Here is a 22,960-nt window from a genome sequence, read left to right on the forward strand (position 1 = left end):
ATACGTGAGGATTGCAGGTTGTCACCGACCCGTGTGAGCAGGCCACAGCCCCAGCTTTGGAAGGGCTCAGGGAGACCCCATTCAGTGGGCCAGACCCCCTGGGGGTCTCTCCTCCAGGGGAAGCCACACAGCTTCATCACCCCCTGGGGCTGGACCTCTGGGTACTGCAGGCCCCCTGCTCCCCCCTATGAGCTCCAGGCAGGGCATCGAGTCCCACTGCGACAGACCCCACCGGAGACTTGTCTGCTCTTCAGGGCCTAATGCACCTCGCCCGGCGTCTGCAGGGGGATCAGCCGTTCCCCGGACCCAGCACAGGGAGGCCTTGGGTAGCCCCCTGGAATGAAGGCTAAAGCAGGGTCCATGCTGGTCGCCCAGAGTCCAGCCACATTGTAGTGACCCCCATTGTTCAAGCTCCATCAGTCTCTGTCTGACCTCCTTGGCCAGACGCCAGGTGAGTCCCGACTCCTGCCAGCAGCCAGCTCTGATCTCCTCCCTCTCCCGGCCTCTTCTCCAGCTGGGGCATGTTGCTTAGCCTCCCTGGGGAAACCCGCCCCCTGGTCCTTGGTTGCCAGGTGTCAATGTCAGGGCAATTGGACTTACCATGGTCTTTTCAAATGCTCCATTGCTGGGGGGACCTAGTCCCAGACACCCACACCCCTGGTTCTTGGCCTGCCCTCAGAGCAAACGGTAGTAATGCAGCATAGCAGGGAAACTGAGGCACAAACAGGACTCATACAAATATTCCCACTTCCTCACAGGTGAGTGTCTTTAAACCTCCTCCCTTTCCTCAGAGGTAAGTGTGATTTTTTTTTTTATGGCCAGTAGCATGAGCCTTGTATCTCCAAAGGAGGAGAGACGGGTCTTTGTCTGTCTGTCCAGCTCTGCGGGCCAGTGCAGCACCCAGATCTCTTGCACGCTAAGCTGCTTCAACACCAAATGATTCTTTGCTTCATAACGAGACAGCTCCGAGGTGCTTGCTGGCCATTTAGCGCTGGAGAGCAGGAGGCTGGGCTCATGGGGCAGCTCTGGGAGGCCAGAGAGCTGCCTTCTAGTCTCTGCTCTTATGGGCCTGTCCCTTGATCCCTCGGTGCTAATGGGCCCCTGACAAGGCGTCTGGGGGGCTCAGCTCGCAGAGTGACAAGCACCAGCCAGGAGCCACAAGCTAACTAAGAGACATACCAATGACCTGCCCTCCTGCGAGGAGGCATACGGCTGCTGCCTCCTGTCACAGAGTCCCCGGGCGATGCTCTGGGACTGCTCCCCAGGAAGCCAGGCAGGACTCTGGGGAAGTCTCCTCTTGGGGAGCAGCCTGTCTGCAGGACACACAGCTCACCCGGCTTCCCCCTTCCTGGGTCCGACCTCGGAGCATTCAGCCTCCTCTGCCCCTCCATGTGCTTCCCACAGTGAGTCCCCCCAGGCGGGGTCCTGGGGAAGCCAGAGGGTCCTGCCCCCCAACTCCGCAGGCAGACGTGATTCTCAGCCAGCCAGTAACACAGAGGTTTATTAGACGACAGGAACATGGTCTAAAACAGAGCTTGTAGGTGCAGAGAACAGGACCCTCAGCTGGGTCCATTTTGGGGGGCAGTGAGCCAGACAATCACGTCTGCACTTCACTCCATGTCCCAGCCAGCCCCCAACTGAAACTCCCTCCAGCCCCCCTCCTCTGGTCTTTGTCCCCTTCCCCGGCCAGGAGGTCACCGGATTCCTTTGTTCTCCAACCCTTTAGCTCTCACCTTGCAGGGAGGAAGGGCCAGGCTATCGGTGGCCAGGAAACAGGGTGTTGGCCATTCTCTGTGTCCAGACCCCTGCAACACCTGCCCTCTAGGGCTCTGCAAGGATCATACACCCTTACCTCACCCCCTAGATACTTAAGAACTGCCTAGGGGAAACTGAGACCCCTCACACACACACTATTCAGAGGAAACATTAAGAACAGTCCCACTTCGTCACACCTCCTTTTGCTCTTGTTTTTATTACACAGCCAATGCAGAGGCATTAACCCACCTGCGTTCTCCACCCTGCCCACCCTGCCCCCTCAGCCGCCACAGCAAGGGCGGTGTCATGGTTAAAAACACACCCACACAAAGCCGCCACGAACAGCACATTCGGTGAGTGTCAAGGTCAAGCCCTCGAAAGTGAGGAGATGGCAGAGAAGCAGCTGCCCGCGCAGTCGTAAGTCCCCTTGCGTGTCCCACCTGTGCACGGAATGGGGCAGGGCCTACAGACCAAATATGAACTGCTGGGGGCGTTAGACAATGTCCGGGTGCTTCTGCACCAGGGCAGTTCTCCGTAAGGGAAAGGATCGGGCACCAATGTAACGTCCTGCCAGCTCCGGTACTATTCATCGCTGCTCAGAGGCAATAGGGATCATGCCGTATAATGCCTGCAAAGGGCTAAGTAAACCCAAATCCCCTCCCTGCATCCTGCTGACAGGGGAGGCCCCAGACTGTGCTTTCTTTTCAGGGTGACCTCGGCTTCCCTCTTTCCACCGGGGCTGAAGGGTGGAAGTAGACGAGTCAGTTTCACAGTGGTCCCAGTCAATGTCTCGTCAGTATCAATTTCCAGTCACCCCCCCAGGAGAGGGATTTGTTTCTGTGCTTTCCTCCCTCCCAGAAGGGGAGGGCCGGGTTGCTTAAGGTCACTGAGCATCTTTGCAAATCAGACCCTTCCTGCCTCGATGTCCCAATGCTGGACATTTTGGGCATTCAGCGGGGACGCGGCGTGGTGGGGTCTAGGGGGCTGAGAGGAGGGGGTGGGTCTGGTTTCCAGGCTGGTCTCATTACTGATTCCCCATGCTCCTAGGGAGGAGAGCCTGGACTTTGTCTCCGCGCACGCAAGGCATGTCTGTGTCATGTGACCAGGATTCCCTCGTTCCCAGGTCCAGGGCACGACACGCTGTAGTGGCCCCACGCAGGAGGATTCCCAAGTCCGAGGCATGGCTGCTTGGCACACAACCCTCTTGACACGAAGTCCCTCGTCCCTAAACGAGACACAGACTGCAGCAATGCCCTGGGCCTGCCATGCAGGGGCAGGGCAGCTAAATATACCCTGGCAGAGAGCCCGGCAGGCGGCTGGGTGCCTCCTGTCCTAGGTGACCTTTCTCCGGGAGGGTGTGTGGGTCCTGCTCACTCACCCTGCGGCGGGCAGGATGGGTCAGTGGGCAGGTGCTGCAGCTGACTGGCTGGGATCAATGGAGGGTGGTCAGAGCAGGGATCTGCTTTAACCAGGAGCCCTTCCCCCAGCCCAGTTCCCTGCTCTGGTGTGACTTCCCCAGTGACTGCTGATGCCCTGGCCAGGTGCATGAAGGGGCACAGGGCTGGGGGCCACCCACGCCGTGGTGCTCTCCCGGCTCACCCATCCTCCAAGCCCAACCCTAATCCTGTCACACACCCCCATCCCACCCCCTGTTCCCTGGCTTTTTGTCTTCCTCCCTTGAACTTCCTCCAGAGTGGAGCAGCAAAACCAGCCCCTCCCCAGCAGACAGACAGTCAGACGGCTGGCTATGCTCGCCCGTGCCCACTGCCGTCCCTGGCTCTGCCCCTCTGCCCACAGGGCACGAGCACATGGGGCCTCCCTCAGCCCACCCCTGAACTGGGGGTGAATTACCTACACGTGAGTTCCCGTCCAGCGAGCCTGCCAGGCTGAGCGGGAAGGGAATGGTGTCTAGTGGGTAGAGCAGTGGCCTGGAAGCTGGGAATCCCAAGTTCTCCTGGGAGTCCCTTGTTACAATGCCTGGTCACAAGGTTGGGGTGATGTCCCGGCCCTGCCCCGCGCCGCGATGACGCAGCCTTGGGGGTCTCGCGCTGCCGCTGAGGAGCTGGCGAGGTGGCACCAGGGATTCTCCCCACACGCTCTGCACCCTGCTCCCTGCAGAAGACACAGGGCGATCGCAGCTGTTCCCTGCTGTGACTGCAGCGAGCTGGGGCCTCTGCCTCCCTCTGGGCCTAGGTCAGCTGGGGCTGGGGGAAGCACAGGGCTGGCTAGCAGGGAGCTGACAAGGCTTCTCTGGGCAGGCTGCACCGTGGTGTTAACTGGTTTACAACGCGCGCCGGGGGAGCCTCTTGGTGCCCTGTGCGCTAACCTGGCCCTGCACCAGCGTCCATGGGACACCTTGGCTGTGGGTGGCTTGGTGTGAATGGACACACAAAGGGGATAAGTCCCATTCGCTCCCCCCCCCACAACATCTACAGCTCTTGAGGTTGGGTGGCGGGGGCTGGGGACTTGAAGCCAGGATTCCTGGGTTCTATTCCCAGCTCTGGGAGGGGAGGGGTCTCAAATGGTTAGAGCACCGGGTGGGGATAGGGGACACTAGAATTTGGGAGACCAGGGTGTGACAAAGTGGGACTGTTCTTAATGTTTTCTCTGAATACTGTGTGGGTGCCTCAGTTTCCCCTAGGCAGTTCTTAAGTATCCAGGTGGGGGGATCAGGGGGTGTGATTGTGGCAGAGCCCTAGAGGGCCAGTGTGATGGGGTCTGCACAGAGAATGGCTGACACCCTGTCCCCTGGCCACTGATGGCCTGGGCCTGCCCTTGCAAAGGGGCCAACTGAAGGGGTTGGAGAACAAAGAGACCAAGTGACCTCCTGGCCCGGGAAAGGAACAAAGGCCAGAGGAGGGGCGGGAGAGTTTCAATTTAGAGCTGGCTGTGGAAATGGAGGGAGGCCCAGATGTGGCTCTGGCCTCCCTGCCCCCTAGAGGGACCTGGCTGAGGGGTCCTATTCTCTGTACTTACAAGCTTTGTGTTAGACCATGTTCCTGTCATCTCATAAACCTCCTGTTTTACTGGCTGGCTGAGAGTCCCGTCTGACTGCGGAGCTGGGGGGCAGGATCCTCTGGCTTCCCCAGGACCCCGCCTGGGCGAACTCGCTGTGGGAAGCGCACGGAGGGGCAGAAGATGCTGAATGCTCTGAGGTCAGACCCAGGAAGGTGGAAGCCGGGTGAGCTGTGCGTCCTGCAGACAGGCTGCTCCCAGAGAGGAGACGTTCCTAGAGTCCTGACTGGCTTCGTAGGGAGCAGATTCAGAGCATCGCCCGGGGACTCCGTGACACAGAGTTCTATTCCTGGCTCTGCCACTGGCTTCCTGGGTGAGCTTGGCCCCCTTCCCCCACTCTGTGCCTCAGTTTCCCCATCTGTGCAATGGGCTTGAGATCCTGGCTCAGCCCTGTAGGTTGTGAGGCTCAGTTCACTCGAAGTTCCGAGGTGCTGTGAACCTTGCACTGACAGCGCTAGGGCAGGGTCCAGGGGTGCTCTGTGTGTTGCCCCCCACACCTGGGCCTGGCCCTCCTGGTGGGGTGGGGGCTGCCTCAGCCTCGCTTAGGCATTTGGGAGCGGTCTGGTCAAAGAGCTGTGGGGCCAAAGGCCCCCCTTGCAGCTCAAACACCCACAGAGCACCAGGAGTCGGGCCAGCTGAGCGCCTGGCTCGCGAGCAGCCCCAAAGCTCAGCCACTGGGAGGGAGAGGCCGCTGTGCTGGGCCCCAGCCTGGCTGAACAAACACACCCCACACGGGCCCCACCACCCTGGAAACGGGCTCAGAGAAGAGGCTGGTTCCTGCGCAGGGCTCCTGAAGAACGTCCTGCCCCTAGGCCCACAAGAGCAGCCCCAGGGTCCCCCAGCCATCGCTGTGGGGCCTTGGCAGCAGAAGCCTGATGAGCTGGGGCCCTGCACCGCTGGAGTCCACCCCAAGTGCAGCTGGGACCTGCACTGGGGGCTCTGTCCAAGCATTACTGTGCACAACCCCCACCCTTGGCCTTCAGCATGGGGGATCAGGTCCCGGGGTGTCTGGATAGAGGGAGCAGGGGATGGGGGGGGGAGCGGGGCACCGGGGGATCAGGTCCTGGGGTGTCTGGGCAGAGGGTGCAGGGGGGATTGCGGGTCCTGGGAACGGGGGGCCGGGCACGGGGGGATCAGGTCCCGGGGTCTCTGGGCAGAGGGAGCAGGGGATGGGGGATCAGGTCCCGGGGTGTCTGGGCAGAGGGTGTAGGGGATGGGGGGCGGGGCACGGGGGGATCAGGTCCCGGGGTGTCTGGGCAGAGGGTGCAGGGGATGGGGAGGCAGGGCACGGGGGGATCAGGTCCCGGGGTGTCTGGGCAGAGGGTGTAGGGGATGGGGAGGCAGGGCACGGGGGGATCAGGTCCCGGGGTGTCTGGGCAGAGGGTGCAGGGGATGGGGGGCGGGGCACGGGGGGATCAGGTCCCGGGGTGTCTGGGCAGAGGGTGCAGGGGATGGGGAGGCAGGGCACGGGGGGATCAGGTCCCGGGGTGTCTGGGCAGAGGGTGCAGGGGATGGGGAGGCAGGGCACGGGGGGATCAGGTCCCGGGGTGTCTGGGCAGAGGGTGCAGGGGATGGGGGGCGGGGCACGGGGGGATCAGGTCCCGGGGTGTCTGGGCAGAGGGTGCAGGGGATGGGGAGGCAGGGCACGGGGGGATCAGGTCCCGGGGTGTCTGGGCAGAGGGTGCAGGGGATGGGGGGCGGGGCACGGGGGGATCAGGTCCCGGGGTGTCTGGGCAGAGGGTGTAGGGGATGGGGGGCGTGGCACGGGGGGATCAGGTCCCGGGGTGTCTGGGCAGAGGGTGCAGGGGATGGGGGGCGGGGCACGGGGGGATCAGGTCCCGGGGTGTCTGGGCAGAGGGTGCAGGGGATGGGGAGGCAGGGCACGGGGGGATCAGGTCCCGGGGTGTCTGGGCAGAGGGAGCAGGGGATGGGGGGCGGGGCACGGGGGGATCAGGTCCCGGGGTGTCTGGGCAGAGGGTGCAGGGGATGGGGGGCGGGGCACGGGGGGATCAGGTCCCGGGGTGTCTGGGCAGAGGGTGCAGGGGATGGGGGGCGGGGCACGGGGGGATCAGGTCCCGGGGTGTCTGGGCAGAGGGTGCAGGCGATGGGGGGCGGGGCACGGGGGGATCAGGTCCCGGGGTGTCTGGGCAGAGGGTGCAGGGGATGGGGGGCGGGGCACGGGGGGATCAGGTCCCGGGGTGTCTGGGCAGAGGGTGTAGGGGATGGGGAGGCAGGGCACGGGGGGATCAGGTCCCGGGGTGTCTGGGCAGAGGGTGCAGGGGATGGGGGCGGAGCACGGGGGGATCAGGTCCCGGGTGTCTGGGCAGAGGGTGCAGGGGATGGGGGGCGGGGCACGGGGGGATCAGGTCCCGGGGTGTCTGGGCAGAGGGTGCAGGCGATGGGGGGCGGGGCACGGGGGGATCAGGTCCCGGGTGTCTGGGCAGAGGGTGCAGGGGATGGGGGGCGGGGCACGGGGGGATCAGGTCCCGGGGTGTCTGGGCAGAGGGTGCAGGGGATGGGGGGCGGGGCACGGGGGGATCAGGTCCCGGGGTGTCTGGGCAGAGGGAGCAGGGGATGGGGGGCGGGGCACGGGGGGATCAGGTCCCGGGGTGTCTGGGCAGAGGGTGCAGGGGATGGGGAGGCAGGGCACGGGGGGATCAGGTCCCGGGGTGTCTGGGCAGAGGGAGCAGGGGATGGGGGGCGGGGCACGGGGGGATCAGGTCCCGGGGTGTCTGGGCAGAGGGTGCAGGGGATGGGGAGGCAGGGCACGGGGGGATCAGGTCCCGGGGTGTCTGGGCAGAGGGTGCAGGGGATGGGGGGCGGGGCACGGGGGGATCAGGTCCCGGGGTGTCTGGGCAGAGGGAGCAGGGGATGGGGGGCGGGACACGGGGGGATCAGGTCCCGGGGTGTCTGGGCAGAGGGTGCAGGGGATGGGGGGCGGGGCACGGGGGGATCAGGTCCCGGGGTGTCTGGGCAGAGGGTGCAGGGGATGGGGGCGGAGCACGGGGGGATCAGGTCCCGGGGTGTCTGGGCAGAGGGTGCAGGGGATGGGGGCGGAGCACGGGGGGATCAGGTCCCGGGGTGTCTGGGCAGAGGGTGCAGGGGATGGGGGGCGGGGCACGGGGGGATCAGGTCCCGGGGTGTCTGGGCAGAGGGTGCAGGGGATGGGGGGCGGGGCACGGGGGGATCAGGTCCCGGGGTGTCTGGGCAGAGGGTGCAGGGGATGGGGGGCGGGGCACGGGGGGATCAGGTCCCGGGGTGTCTGGGCAGAGGGTGCAGGGGATGGGGGGCGGGGCACGGGGGGATCAGGTCCCGGGGTGTCTGGGCAGAGGGTGCAGGGGATGGGGGGCGGGGCACGGGGGGATCAGGTCCCGGGGTGTCTGGGCAGAGGGTGCAGGGGATGGGGGGCGGGGCACGGGGGGATCAGGTCCCGGGGTGTCTGGGCAGAGGGTGCAGGGGATGGGGGGCGGGGCACGGGGGGATCAGGTCCCGGGGTGTCTGGGCAGAGGGAGCAGGGGATGGGGGGCGGGGCACGGGGGGATCAGGTCCCGGGGTGTCTGGGCAGAGGGTGCAGGGGATGGGGGGCGGGGCACGGGGGGATCAGGTCCCGGGGTGTCTGGGCAGAGGGTGCAGGGGAGCTCGGGGGGTCCGTAGCCAGGCCAGTGGCCGTCCGGGCACTAGGACCCGGCGGGAGCCGGCAGGCCGCAGCGTGTGCGCAGCTGGGCTGGGAGCTGGAGCCGCGGCCGGAGCGGGGCAGGTGAGAGGGGCCGGGCAGAGCCCCCGTGTGGGGCGGGGGTGTGACGCGACTGACCCCCATGTGGGGCTGGTGGGGGGCTGAGGAGGCCGGTCCCCCCCATGTGGGGCTGGTGGGGGGAGGCGAGGGGGCCGGTCCCCCCCGTGTGGGGCTGGTGGGGGGAGGCGAGGGGGCCGGTCCCCCCCATGTGGGGCTGGTGGGGGGTTGAGGAGGCCGGGGGAGGCGAGGAGGCCGGTCCCCCCCGTGTGGGGCTGGTGGGGGGAGGCGAGGGGGCCGGTCCCCCCCATGTGGGGCTGGTGGGGGGTTGAGGAGGCCGGGGGAGGCGAGGAGGCCGGTCCCCCCCGTGTGGGGCTGGTGGGGGGAGGCGAGGGGGCCGGGGGAGACTAGGGGGCTGGTCCCCCCCGTGTGGGGCTGGTGGGGGGGTTGAGGAGGCCGGGGGAGGCGAGGAGGCTGGTCCCCCCCATGTGGGGCTGGTGGGGGGGTTGAGGAGGCCGGGGGAGGCGAGGGGGCCGGTCCCCCCGTGTGGGGCTGGTGGGGGGAGGCGAGGGGGCCGGGGGAGACTAGGGGGCTGGTCCCCCCCGTGTGGGGCTGGTGGGGGGGTTGAGGAGGCCGGGGGAGGCGAGGGGGCCGGTCCCCCCGTGTGGGGCTGGTGGGGGGAGGCGAGGGGGCCGGGGGAGGCGAGGAGGCTGGTCCCCCCCATGTGGGGCTGGTGGGGGGGTTGAGGAGGCCGGGGGAGGCGAGGGGGCCGGTCCCCCCCCCCCCGTGTGGGATAGATGGGGGCGTTGAGGAGGCCGGTCTCCCCCATGGAAGCTTTCGGGGCTCCAGGGTGTGAAGGGGCCGGAGGGAACTGGGGGTGGCTGAGCCTGAAACCCGCCCCCCCCCCCGGCTTCAACACTGGTCCTTTGCCCACCCGGGTCCCCCTGCCCGTCCCTGCCCCTCTGCAGCCTTGGGCCCCGTCCTGTGCTCCCCTTCGCCCCCTGCAGAACGCTTGGTGCTCAGGTGCCCCGTGGGGCAAGGTGGTCATGGGGCACCTCGTGGTGCCGGGGGGTTCAGGACCACTGGTGTATGCAGCTCGCGCTCTGCTCCCCCCCCCCGTGCAGGGCCCCCCCTGCCTGCCAGCATGGCCGGGGCAGTGTGGAATCGCACGGGTGGGTGGGTGGGTGCGCGCTCAGGGCCGTGCCCCCCTCGCAGCTCGGCTGCGTCCTGCACCCGCTGCCGGCTTGGTGTGATTTGTTTCAACTAGGGCTGTCAAACGATTACAAAATGAATCGTGATTAATCGCAGCTTTAATTGAAGCATTATAAATATTTGTGGATGTTTTTCTATGTTTTCCAATATCTTGATTTCAGTGACAACGCAGGATACGAAGGGTACAGGGCTCACTTTATGTTGTTGGTTTTTATTACAAATAGTTGCACTGTAAAAAACGTTAAACAGAAGTCCTGCAATCTGCAAGTCGAAGCACGAAGGGGCAGCTGAAGGTTTAGCGCATCTGGCGCGTAAATATCTCGCCACGCCGGCTACAACTGTGCCCTGCGAACACCTGGTCTCACTGTCAGGTGACATGGTCAACCAGTCATTTTCTCCTGCAAATGTAACCGAAGCTGTTTGTCTGAGCGACTGGCTGAACAAGAAGTTGGACTGAGTGGACTTGTGGGCTCTGAAGTTTTACAGGGTTTTGGTTTTGAGAGCGGTTATGTAACAAAGATAATTCCACCTTTGTAAGTTGCACTTTCAGGACAAAGAGAGATCTCAGGACGGGACGTGTACGGAGTGACCTGAAAAATATTATTTCTTTTGTTTATCTTTATTACGGTGCAAATATGTGCAATCAAAACCAATAATGTAAAGAGAGCCCTGTACGCTGTGTATTCTGCGTTGTCATTGCATTCAATATACTTGAAAATGGAGAAAAAATCCACAAATATTTATAACCAGTTTTGATGGGTATTCTATTGTTTAACACTGCGATGAATCGCAATTAATTTTTTTAACCGTGTTAATTTGTGTTGAGTTAACTGCGGTTAATGGACAGCCCTCGTTCCAAGGCGTCCCAGGAGCCATTGCTCTGGGCAGCGAATTATGGGGTACCTACCCAGAGGGCGGTACGGCTGCACTGGGGGAACACAGCCCCCTGCCCCCACCCAGCGTGGGCACACTGCCCGGCTGGGGCCACTGGATGAATGGCCACTACTCAGCCTTGGCCTCAGAGAAGTGCAAGGCCCGGCCTCTGGAGCTCATCTCCTGGGGGGGTCGTGTTGGTTTATAGCCCCCTGAGGGGCACGCCAGGCACCAGTGTGAAGTGCCATGCCCCTCTGATTACCAGCCCCCTCCCTGCCTGTGTCCCAGCAGGGTTTGAGCTGGTGCAGGGCCAGACCAGGCCAGTGCTGTGTCCAGGGAGGGCTGCGGGGAATCCCAGCCTTCCGATGGGCCCAGGCCATGATCTCTGCAGGAAGCTGCGGGGGAGGGAGATCCAGGGAACTGTGTCCCGCCATGGGTGTGCCTGGGCACTGGCTTGGGGATTTGACCATGCAGTGCAAGGGTCTGTACGCACGCGTGGGCTTGTGGCCCTGTATTTGCACACCCGTCACACAAGATGGCTGAGTGGTTGCAGCCCTGGATTGCTGATCCGTTGTGCTGTGCACGCCGGTGTTTGCATCCCACTCTCGACGGAGCCTGTCTTCCTGGGGGCTGAGTTGCTGGGGTGAGGAGCGTGGTCGGAGAACCTACGCAGAGTAGAATATCTGTGTTGCATGGCTGTCAGTGTGTGTTTGCACACCTCGGAGCAGGGGTGCTCACGCGCGTCTGTGCGCGGCCATGTCAGCGTCCACTCGCCTCGGTGCCAGCCGCCTGCTGAGCGCCCGCGTTTGTGCCGTTGTGTCTCCGCAGCCTCTCGGCCGGCAGGATGGCGGTGCTGGGGAGTTACTGCCCGGGGAACGGCACCCTCTCCCAGGCCTGGGCGCAGCAGGGGCTCGCCCCCTGCTTTTACTTCACGCTGGTGCCCGCCGTGCTGCTGAGCGTCTGCCTCCTGCTGGGCGCCCTGCAGTACGGCTGCTACGCCCGCTTCGGCCGCGCCATGGAGCCCAAGCACGTCCCCCGCTCGCGCCTCTACCACGGGCAGGTGCTGCTCTCGCTGCTGCTGGCGGGGCAGCCCCTCGGCGCCCTCCTGTGGCAGGCGCTGGGTGCGGGGCCGCTCTCCGGCTACTTGGTGCTGTACGGCTGCCTCTCGGCTGTGGGCTGGGGCTGCTCCCTCGGCCTCCTGCGGCTGGAGCACACCCGGGTGCTGGCGCAGGACAGGACCAGAGGCCACGGCACCGTCCTGCTGCTCTTCTGGGCGCTGGCCTTTGCGGCCGAGAACCTGGCCCTGGTGTCCTGGAGGAGCCCCCTGTGGTGGTGGTCCCTGGGAGACACCCCTCAGAAGGTAGGTGGGGGGCGAGGGCCTGGAGGGTTGGCGGAGCCCGGAGTGGGGGGCTTGGGGCTGTTGCTGGGCTGCACCCCAGTCCCTCTTTGGGTAGAGACAGGAAGCCTCCCCCCTCAGCCTGAGCAGGGTCCAGTTTGGGTTTGGGCCCCCACGCCCTGGGAGCGCTGCCAGGTGCAGCCTGCCCCTGGGGTTAGCCCATCGATTGCACCCCCCGAGCCCAGGGCAGAGCAGAGCCCTGCTGGTCTGGAGCCCCACCTGGCCCCATAGATGTCACTGGTGCTGGCTGGTCCGGCCCCTAATGCCAGGGCACCGGAGGATCCCCCGTCTGCCAGGCTGGCTGCCTCTGAACCCCCTTCCCCAGGCAGCCCTGCGGTGAGGGCTTGCAGGGATGGTCCCAGATGTCCCTTCCCCATTATCAGGGCTGTTCACTGGGCAGCCGTGTGCGGTGGCACTGGGCCAGTCACTGCCAGCGTCCGGCTGTGGGGAGGGCTGTCCCTGGCTCGGATTGGAAAGCCCCGAATGCCAGGGCCCCGGCCCTTCCCGTGGGGACAGTCCCAGCGGAGCCGCCTCCCGGCTGGGGAGTTTGTCCTGCTCTCCAGCCCGTATCGTTCAGCCCCCTGGAACCCCCCCAGCACTGCCTCCCCCTCCAGGGCGTTTACCCTGCGGAGGCCGGGGACCCCGGGGAGAGGCAGCCCCTGTTTCTTGCCCCCACCCGGGGCCTCGGCTGCCCGGCCCTGGGATTCCTGCTGAGTCACGGTGGGGTGGGGCAGGCCCGTGGGGCAGGGCTCCCGCTGGCTGTGTCCTGCTGAGTCACGGTGGGGTGGAGCCGGCCCCGTGGGGCAGGGCTCCCGCTGGCTGTGTCCTGCTGAGTCACTGGCGGGGGGGTGGGGGGGTCTGTGTTCCCGGGGCTGGATGTTGTCTCGTCCCTCTTTGGCCCCACTGCGCAGATGGGGGTAGCTCCGAGGGAAAGGGGGGGCTTTAGATACCCCTCCCCCCCAGCCAGACAGTTGCCCCACTTCAACCCAGCCCCGATACCTCATCTAGGGGCCCCTCACTCACCACAGCTCCTCCAGGGATGGGACCCTGGCTACTCTCGCCGAGCCTCACCCGGCAGCCGTGGGGGGCGTTATCGGGGCGTCCCCTGCTGTGGGGTGCTAGGGGTACCCGTTCCCAGGCAAGGGGGGCCCCCAGCCACATCCTAGAGCTCCGGCTGGCCAAGCTCCCCCCGCCCCTGGCTGGGGCAGGATGGCTCCCACTAGCCTGGGCCGCGGGCCCCACTCCGCGCTGGGAGAGAGGTGACTGCCCAGCGCCCCAGATCCTGGAGCTCCCAGACCTCACCGGCCTCAGAGTGGAGAGACTAGCTAGAGGGGGAGCAGCCGGGACGTGGCATGAACGCCCCTTCTCCACCCCTTGGTGCCCCCTGGGGCCTGGTCCTCAGTGGGACCCACAGTCCCGGATCCCCAGGATCCCCGGCCGTTGAAGAGTCCCTGGAGGATCCATCAGTGGGCCAGGCCTCGGGTCCCACTCCCCTCAGGGCAGGGCATGCGGCTGGCCCTAGCCCTCCTGCTTGGCCCGTCAGCTCTGCCCAGCGAGCGCAGGCTGTGGTCGGAGACGTTCGCACTGCACCAGACCCATGCACCGGCGTCGGCAGCGTCAGGCCTTTCCTAGTGCCCTGGAGCCAGCCTGTGGGGGCCGCGGGTCAGCACGGGGGAGCGGAGGCTCGGACGAGGCCAGACCGGCCAGCGGCAGGACCGTTTGGGCTCTGTCTCCCCCTCTCTGTCCGGCCCTGTCTCTCCAGAGCCCGGCTCGCATCGCAGCCTCCTCTCACCTGGTTCGTGGGCCTGCCACCCCGAGACGCCCCCCAAGTCTGAGCCCATCCACGCAGGCACGACCCAGCCCAGCCAAGCGTCCTGCCTTCGCCCACGCACCTGGGCCCTCCCAGCGCCGCGGGGGCCGCTTGTCTCTGAGCCCCCGGCCTGCTCTCCAGGTCTCTGGCTCAAAGCTGAGGGCTCCGGCCTGCGAGGGGGGCTGGGATCTCGGGGCTGCAGGTGGCTGATCCGTGGCTCCCATGCAGGTGCAGTTCAGTCTGTGGGTGCTGCGGTATGTCTGCACCTTCGCCCTCTTCGTGCTGGGGATGAAGGCGCCCGGGCTGCCGCACAAGCCCTACATGCTGCTGGTGAACGAGGATGAGCGCGATGTGGAGAACAGGCAGGTGGGTCCCCCTGTCCCTCGCAGGTGTCCGGGGGCGGGTTGTAGGCGGGCGAGGGGCATCACCAGAACAGGGCTGTGTTGGGTTATCACAGTGGTTTGTGAGAGGTCGATTCTGCTGGGAAAGGGTTCCGTGGGTCCTGCTGCCTCCCTGGGGTGGTGGCTCAGTGCCCCACTTGGGCACAAGGGAGATGGGAGCAGCTCCGTGAGCTGGAGAGGATCTAGGGTGTGGGCTGAGCAGGCCAGAGGGAGGAGCCCTGCACCAGCCCAGCCTGGACGAGTTGCACTTTCCCTGGGTGCTGAACCCTACCCAGCCCCAGGCTTTGGGGGCAGTTGCACCCTGCAGGACGGGGATTGGTGCTGCTGATGGTTCTGAGAGTGTCCCAGTCACCCGGCCTTGCCATCCGGCTGCAGCTCCCTCCTGAGGGCGTGAATCCCTCCAGCTTCAGTGCACAGCAGGTGCTTATGTCCCGCAGCTGCCAGCTGAACCTGGCCGACCCCTCAGGAGGGCGCTTCCACACGGACCTCAACCCCACAACTGGCCCAGGTCAGGGGCTGCGGCTGCGGGGCTATAAACCACAGTGTAGGCACCGGGCATGTCCCAGAGCCCGGAGGTCTACATGCCGTGTTATAGCCCAGTCCCACACTTACTCCCTTCCTGCTGCCCCACACCCAGCCCCACACTCCATCCACACTGCCCCACGCCCAGCCCTTCACTTCCCCAGGAAGTACCCAAAGCCTGGCTCCAGCCCTCACCCCTCCTTGCGGGCACCTGGTGCCCCCTGCTCCACTTCTCCCTGGAGCAAGGAGTGTCCGGTGCCCATGGGCACTGAAGGACTGCAAAGGGGGGAAGCCAGGGCACAGGGTCACAGCACCACTCAGATTTGGTTGGGCGCCCCTCTGTCATGCCAGGAGGGAAGGGGCTCTGCCATTAAGCCACCCAGCTCTGGTCAGGGAGCGGGGGGGCCCGGGCCCCCCTTGCTGCACCCCTGGTACGTGTGATCTCTTCAAAGGGCCCCGTCGCCTGGGCACTCAGTGTGCGTTACTGGCCCCAGCTTGCCTGTGTCTTGGTGTGATGGGCACCGCACCCCCAGCCCTCCAAGAGGAGTTGGGGGGCAGATGCCCTGCCTGGGGGACGATGGAGCTGGAGAAGATTGTGTCTGGCTGAGGGAGGCGAGGACCATCCCCCTGGGTCAGACTCCCTCCATTCCCTGCCCAGACATTCCTCATCCCTTCGAGGGCTGTGTTCAGGTCTCTGTCTGAGCCCCCCCAGCCCCACCCCCTTGGGGGCTCATCCACCCACCCACTGTTCTGTTCTGACAGGTTCTTCTCCCGCCCCCTTCACCAGCATCCGGTGCCTTCCTGCTGTGCGTTAAACACCGCGACTGGCACCTGTCCCAGTCCTTTTCCGGCCCCATCCCCATTGCATGTGGGTATCTCACCATCTTCAGCCCCACACCAGGCCTGGCAGGCAGGCCAGCTACCGCCCCATTGTACAGAGCGGCTGGAGGCACCGAACATGCCACAGGGAGTCTGGGGCCCAGTGGGGAGCTGCCCTACCCACTGGGCTGTCCTGTCTCTTGCCTGGCCAGGGCGGTCTGTTCTCCCTCTCATCCCCGGCCCAGGGGGAGCGCTGTGTGCGCCGGGGAAATGTCCCCACTGCGGGATGTTTGTATCGGGGAGGGCTGGGGTGAGCCTTAGTCCCAGTGAGTTCCTCCCGCAGCCTGGGTCCGGCCCCGAGGACGCTGTCCCCTGCCCAGACGAGCTCTCCCCGGAGAGCAGAGCGGCCATGGGGCCCGGGGTGTGGAGCTGTATCTGCGGTCTCCAGCCCAGATCCCTGGGCCCGGCCCACGGAGATCAGGACTGGATCCTGGGACTTGCCTCAGTATTGTCCATCCCTGTGCCTAGGGTGGTGACCAGGGGGACACAGGCCTGGGTGGGACCCCCTGGACCATCGACTCTAGCCGCTGCTCTTGCAGGCGACCCTGAGAGGTCAGCCCATTCAGACACGCATCATGCTCCATCTTCAAACCAGACAGGTGGCCCCCGCTGCTCCCAGGGGAGGCTGTCCCAGACCCTCCCTCCACCGCCCTGAAGCTGTCTGCCTGTGTCCAGGCTGTGTGTCCTGCTGGCCAGTTTGTCCCATTGCTCCTGCTAGCCCCCACCCCCGCAGCCCAAAGGCACTGCAGGCCCCCGGGCTCAGGCTCTGGAGGAGGAACCGTGGTGGGAATGGAGCTGTCCGCAGGGTTTATTCTGTCCTTGGTTTCAGTCCCAGGATTGGGGTCCGGGGTGGGGCGGGGGTGGACACCAGCACCCCAGAGCCCTGGGCTGGAGCCCGCTGGGCAGAACTGAGCAAAGAGCAAGCGACAAGGCAGGGGAGGGAAGGCACCCTCTTGCCTTGGCCCAGCGCCTGCTGGTGCCAGCTGCCGAGCTCCGCGGGGCTCTTCCTGCGGCCCGAAGAGGGAAGCAGAGGGTGCGTCCTGTCCCGGGCCTGGAGCTCTGCAGCGCTCAAGAACGGGCACCTTCCACCCACAGGCCTTGGGCCGAGAAGGGCTTCCCGCGGCACCTCGTCTCTCCTACCCTGGGGCCGCCATGGCAGCCAGAAGCAAGGTGGGAAGGCAGCCGTGGCCCTGATCCTGCCACCGCAGTGCCCAGGCGTGGGGACCCACCCACCCCAGCATTCACCCCGGCAGGGTCTGGATCGAGTGTGTAAACGTGACCCAGCAAAGAATGGGTTTAAGCGAGGAGTGAATCTGCCAGCAGATGGTGCTGCTGGCTCGGCCGTGTCCCGCAGCCGGCCTCCCCCCACCCCAGCGCTGGCCTGTCCCTTGGCAGGGGATGTGAGCTGCCAGGGTCGGGCCACCCCCTGGCTCACGCAGCGTCGCCAGCAGGGGGGCAGCCAGACTCTGGCTCCTTGCCCTGGTGCTGCGGGATCGGAACCCTGGGGTCAGGGGTCAGGCCCCCAGTCTCCCCCATGCCTGAGCACAGCACGGTCCGTACCGCTGGGGTCAGGGCCCCCCATCAGTCCTCTCCCCTCCCATAAACATGGGGCGCTGTGCACCAGAGCCAGGGTTCCTCCTTCCACATCCCCACTGCCCCACTTGGGTGGCCCCATATGAGCGGCAGGACTCACACTTTGGCCTCCTCCTCCAAGGCCTAGGAGTATCTGTGCCCCACACCCCAGGGCCAGGATTGCCCCAGGGCCTGGTTCACCCCACATCTCCGTGCCTGGTTCACCCCAGGGCCTGGTTCACCCCGCACCCCAGTGCCAGGATCGCCCCAGGGCCTGGTTCACCCTGTGCCAGGCTCACCCCAAGCCCATGGGATCAGCACCCCAGGGCCGGGAGCTTTTGCCCCCCTGCCCAGGTATCCCCAGTCCTGTAGTGCTCTGAGGCCGGGGGTGAAGGGACGGATCGCCCTGGGCACACAGCCCTCCTCACCCCTTTTCTCCATCTCAGCCCCTCCTGGCAGGCGACCGCGACAGCCACTCCACCTGGAAGGGTTTGGGCCGGAAGCTGCGGCTGCTGGTGCAGTATGTGTGGCCGCGGGGCAGCCCCCTGCTGCAGGGCCTGGTGCTGTTCTGCATGGTGCTGATGGGGCTGGAGCGCGTCATCAACGTCTTCGTGCCCATCTACTACAAGAACGTCGGTGAGGCCCGCGGCGGGGGGCCGGGAGGGGAAGGGGTCGCGCCCCCAGCCCAGGGCAGGCTGGCACTGCCCAGTGACCCCCTCTGCAGACACAGCTGCGTGGAGCTATGGGCCGCCGGGAAGCAGGTGTGGGAGGGGTGTCTGATGCTTGGTTGCCAGGCCCAGGGGACCCCCTCCCCCCCTTGCCCCAGTACGCGCTGGTTCCCATGGCCCCTGCTCTGTCTGCAGCCCCCCGGGCAGAGGCCCTGTGCGGAGGGGAGCTGCGGCACGTATTGGGCCGTGCCTTGGCTTCTCCACCAGGGGGTGCTCTCCTGTGGGGTTTTATAGGGGGCCTGGGATGAGCCCGGTGTTCGGTGCCTACTCTGAGGGGGTTGGGGGGAGGCTGCCCTCAGCCGAGGGCCAGCCAGGATCCCGTGCAGCATGGGGAGGCGTGGCTCAGTCCCTGACAAGGGCATCCAGCCCTGCATCCAACCCTGGGGCCCAGCCGGGCACCGCTGCATGCCCAGCCCGCTGCGGGTGTCGTCGCAGAGGCCTTGTGGGACGGAGGCAGCCCAGCTCCGGCCTGGCAGGAGAGTGTGTCCTGGAGCTGAGAGGGGACCTGCCTTCTGCACCCTCCATCAGGTGCTGCTGCTCTGGTACGGTCACCCCGCAGGCGCCCAACGCCCGTGTCACACAGGGATCCCTCCCCCAGCGCTGAGCGGCAGCCACCTCTGGGGTGGGGCGAGGGCACTGTTTATACAGGGATCCCTCACTGCAGCCAGCTCTGGAGTGGGGCACAGCAGGCTGGGAGAGAAGGCGAAGGAGAGGTCTGCGTCCAGTGGCGATAGCAGGGGGCTCAGGGAAGCAGGATGCTCGGCCCGACGCCCTGACTCGGTGGGCTGATGGGCTCCGGGCTCCACACTTGATGCTCCCCATGTCCCTCCGAGTGGCTCCGATTTGTGCCGGGCTGGAAGGTGCCGGGCAGCCCTAGCCCCTGCGTTCGCTGTCGGTGGGGCTGGGGCTGGCTGAGCGCAGGGCCCTTTCCTTTGTAGCTGCTAGGGTGCCAGCTCCCGGCGCTAGGCCAGGCACTGGGAATGGGAGAGGCCGGCCCTGGAGTCTGCCTTTCAGCCTTGACTTTTAGACTTACAAAGGCGTCGCTAAGCAGTGCTGGCAGGAGGCTCCGGGGCGGATAATGTGGGGTCTCAATGGGGGGAACGGCCCTTGGCCTGCATACAAACTGCCTGCCCCCCTCACCCCCACTACTGGGGGGCTGGGGGAGATGCTGCTCTCCAGCCTCAGGGGCTACGCAGCGAGCTCCCATCAACCCCAGGCCAGAGGCTGCAGTCCCAGCTCCCCATCCCAACCATGGCCCTGGGGTGCATCCCAGCCCTGCACAGTGCTGGACAGGGCCCCAAGGCCCACCTTGGGGGTGCTCCCCTGGGTGTTGGGGGAGCTGGGCCACAGATTGCCCAGACCCGACGCTTGGCTGCCCCCTGCAGGCGTCCTCTGGCCACCCCTGTGTTCTCGCCAGGCCCCTGGGTTACATGCAGTGGGGCAGGTACCCCGACCTCTCCCCACATGGAGCCGGCAGGTGGTGTCCCTGCCTGTCCCCAGGCTCCCCACAGACGTTTGGTCCAAGGCGGCTGAAGAGAGGAACGGCTGGGGGTGAAGGGCCCATCTCTGAGCAGTGGGAAGCAGTGTCCCCCCACCGCAAGGGTCCCCCCCCCATCACTTAGGATTAGGGCAGCCCTCTCCCCTTCTCAGGCAGACCAAGCCCAAGCCAGGAACAAGGGCCCTTTGTGTGTGCTCCAGGCCCCTGCCACCCCCAGGCTCTGCAGCTACCTTAAAACGGGGAGGGGGGGTGTTGCTGGGGGGGGCAAGGAAAGGGGGGAGTGATGGGAGGGGGGCTGGGTATGTACTGACATGTTTCTCATGGGTGGGGAACGAGTACCCTGGGTAGAAGGTGGGGGAGCAGGGCTGGGGCCCAGGCCAGGGTTGGGAGGCAGGGCTGGGGGTGTGGAAGGGCATCCCAGGACAGGATACCTGTGGGGAGCAGGGCTTGGGCCTTGGCTGACTCAGCCTGCGGTGGGTCTGCGCTCCAGTGCCCCCATCCTGCCCCAGAGCACCGGGAACACCCTTGCCCAGGGTGGGGTGAGCGGCCGGCTCTCCCATCCTGGTCCCTTCCCCCCGAATGACTCATTGCCACGGGGCTGAGCCTGGCACCCCCAGCAAGATCTGACCTGTGCCTGGCTGGGAGGGTGCTGCCCCGGTGAGAGTCCTCCCTGCCCCAGTGATAACGAGCCCACACACGCCAGACCCCTCCTGCCCCCCAGCCTGTCCAGGTCTAGCTGCGGGGGCCTCCCCAGGCTGGGGAGGTGAGGCGCTTGGGGGGAATTCTCTGGAGCTAGGGGGCACGGTCTCTCAGGACCCCCACCAGCCCCCTGCATTCACGGCCCAGCCCGGGGCCCTTTCCCCAGGGTCTCTGTTGGCCCCGGTGTCTCCTCATGAGCAGTCCCCTTCGGCCTGCCAGAATGCCGAGGAGCCCAGGACTTCACCTGGGCCTAACCCCGCAGTGGCTGTCGTGCCCCACCCCAGAAGAGGCTGCATTTCAGCCCGGGGTGGCTGCTGCCTGGTGGTCGCGGGCGTGGGCCGTGTTATCTCTAGCACCACTGAGGTCGGGGCGGGTGGATCCCAGGCCCCTGCCCCGGGAGCTGGCGGGGCGGTAGCAGGAGAGCGCCGGCTGGGCAGCGGCACCCTGGCACGTGGCGGGGGAGCGGTGCCGTGAGAAGCTGGGGGCGGGGCGGCACGGCACGGGGGTTGGGGTGCCACGCAGGCCCCAGCTCCCTCCCGCGGCTGCAGGGAAGTGGTGCCAGCCGCCTCCACCCCCAGCGCTCTGATCCGGGTCTCCCGTCTCCCCAGTGAATGAGCTGACTGAGGGCGCTGCCTGGCACACGGTCGCCTGGACCATCTGCACCTACGTGTTCCTGAAGTTCCTGCAGGGTGGAGGCGCCGGTAGGAGCCGCCTTGGGGCTGGGCATGGGGGGCTCCAGGCAGGGCCTGAGGCCCTGGTGGAGATGGCGAAATGCTGTCCCGTGGGAGGGTAGCGGGCAGTGCCCTGCACACAAGCCATCCTTAGCCCCCAGCCACGGACGATCCCCGGCTGGGCCCCTCGACCCTCTGGACCTGGCAGGGGGCGGTCCCTCGGGCAATCCTGGGGGTGGCAAGGCTCTGCGCGTGCCCTTTCCGGGCGCTGCCCTGCCCAGGCGGGAAGCTGCTGTGGAGACTGGGGCTGCCGTGGCAGGGGTGTGGGCATCAGCTCTGCTGACCCAGTGCTGGGCACAGAGATGGGGGGACGCTGGAGCGCAGCAGTGGGGCTGGGGGCATTCCCTGGAAGGGGCCGGCAGAGGGAGCAGATTAGCCAGCCTGGGCCCAGCCCCTCCCTGCTTTGGCCAGCCAGGGCCCTGGGTGGGTCCCAGCTCCCCTTGGGTGCCAGGGTTTGGGCGCTGGGGGCAGGTGTCTAGGCATTTCCAGGGGCCCCGTGGCACTCAGGGCTCTGGGGGGAGCTGCTCCAGGCCTACGCCCGGGGGTGGTTCTGGGTGCCGGCTGCGTTGCTGCCCTGGCCGTGCCCCCTCGGGTACCAGCGCTGGGCAGTGGGCGGGGGAGGTCTCCGCCGATCCATCGCGTGCCCCCCCCCACCGCAGGCTCCACCGGCTTCGTCAGCAACCTGCGGACCTTCCTGTGGATCCGGGTGCAGCAGTTCACCAACCGGCAGGTGCAGGTGCGTCTCTTCGCCCACCTGCACGGCCTGTCCCTGCGCTGGCATCTGGGGCGCAAGACGGGCGAGGTGCTGCGCAGCGTGGACAGGGGCACCAGCAGCGTCAACAGCCTGCTCAGGTACCGCGGGGGGGCCTCCGGCAGCCGCCCCCAAAGCCCCCGCCCCGCAGTGGCCGCTGAGCCGGGGAGGGGGCGAGAAGGGGGTAAAGTGGGGGCAGGTCTATGGGACAGAGGGTGAGTCAGGGTGGGGGAAGAGGGAGATGGGCAGGGCAGAGGGGCGGTGGTGGGTGGGGATGAGGGTGTGAGGGGTGGACAGGGCTGTGGGGCAGCGGGGGAGGTGGATCGGGGTGGGGGGATAGGGAGGGCAGAGGAGGTGGGGGGTGGAGAGGCCCATGGGGCGGCGGGAGGAAGGGGGTAGGGGTGACCCTGGGCTGACACGACCCTTCCTGTCCCCCCCACCCCCCCACAGCTACATCATCTTCAGCATCTTCCCCACCATCGCGGACGTCGTCATCGGCATCATCTACTTCAGCTCGGCCTTCAGCCTCTGGTTCGGCCTCATCATCTTCGTCTGCATGAGCCTCTACCTGAGTGCGTGCGTGCGTGGGGCCCTGCGCTGACTCGTGGAGGGGGCAGGGCGGCGGGGGGGCCTCCCCTGATTCGTCCCGGCGGGAGGGGGGGCGGTGGGGGGGGCCCTGCGCTGGCTCGTGGAAGGGGGAGGGCGGCGGGGGGGCCTGCCCTGATTCGTTCCGGCGGGAGGTGGGGGGGGGCCCTGCGCTGGCTCGTCCCGGCGGGGAGGCGGGGGGGGGCCCTGCCCCAGGGGGGGCTTGTGCTGGGATCCGTCCCCCACCCGCAGTCGGTGACCCTGGGGCGCAGGTCTGGGGGAGCAGAGGCCGAGGGGCTGGGCGTGGGGGGCCGTGGCAGCAGGACAGGGTGACGTGTGACACCCCCCCCCCCCCCGTAGCCCTGACCATCATCATCACAGAGTGGAGAACCAAGTACCGGCGGGACATGAACACCCGCGACAACGAGGCCAAGGCCCGGGCCGTGGACTCTCTGCTCAACTTCGAGACGGTACCGACCGGCGGGCGGGGCCTTGGGCAGATCCCCCCGGGGGCCGAGCTCTGGTGGGGGGCGGGGGGAGGCTCAGCTCCGGGCAGGTGCTCGCAGACTGGGGGGGCTCTGGGTGGGGAGGCTGTCCCGGGAGGGGGCATGGGGAAGTGGCAGGTGGGAGAGAGGAAGGAGGTGCTGAGCCCTGGGGGCGGGTGGGGGGCCGGTTCTCAGCCCAGGGGTGGGCTGTGTCCAGGGGCTGGGACTGAGCCCGGGCTCCATGTGTTTCAGGTGAAGTATTACAACGCGGAGAGCTATGAAGTGAATCGATTCAATGACGCCATCCTCAAGTACCAG

General features: G+C 66.5%; 1 protein-coding gene across 4 annotated transcripts in view; it reads left to right on the plus strand.

Moving 5' to 3' along the window:
• Positions 1 to 673: 673 nt before the first annotated feature.
• The window catches only part of ABCB6 (ATP binding cassette subfamily B member 6 (LAN blood group)), a 31,803-nt gene continuing 9,516 nt past the window's right edge, over positions 674 to 22,960 (plus strand). Inside the window, exons 1-9 of one of the 4 annotated variants that reach the window (XM_084642876.1) lie at positions 10,936 to 11,228; positions 11,414 to 11,945; positions 14,020 to 14,157; positions 17,612 to 17,801; positions 20,699 to 20,791; positions 21,481 to 21,673; positions 22,023 to 22,144; positions 22,518 to 22,627; positions 22,895 to 22,960. In XM_084642876.1, the coding sequence (XP_084499002.1) occupies positions 10,951 to 11,228; positions 11,414 to 11,945; positions 14,020 to 14,157; positions 17,612 to 17,801; positions 20,699 to 20,791; positions 21,481 to 21,673; positions 22,023 to 22,144; positions 22,518 to 22,627; positions 22,895 to 22,960 (1,722 nt within the window). In that variant the 5' untranslated portion in view covers positions 10,936 to 10,950. Of the gene's footprint in view, positions 759 to 8,470; positions 8,528 to 10,935; positions 11,229 to 11,413; positions 11,946 to 14,019; positions 14,158 to 17,611; positions 17,802 to 20,698; positions 20,792 to 21,480; positions 21,674 to 22,022; positions 22,145 to 22,517 lie in introns of those variants that run through there. The other 3 variants (XM_084642875.1, XM_084642877.1, XM_084642874.1) reach the window with 3 other exon arrangements.

The sequence above is a fragment of the Lepidochelys olivacea genome (assembly GCF_965140295.1).
Source record: "Lepidochelys olivacea isolate rLepOli2 genome assembly, chromosome: 11".
Taxonomy (NCBI): Eukaryota; Metazoa; Chordata; order Testudines; family Cheloniidae; genus Lepidochelys; species Lepidochelys olivacea.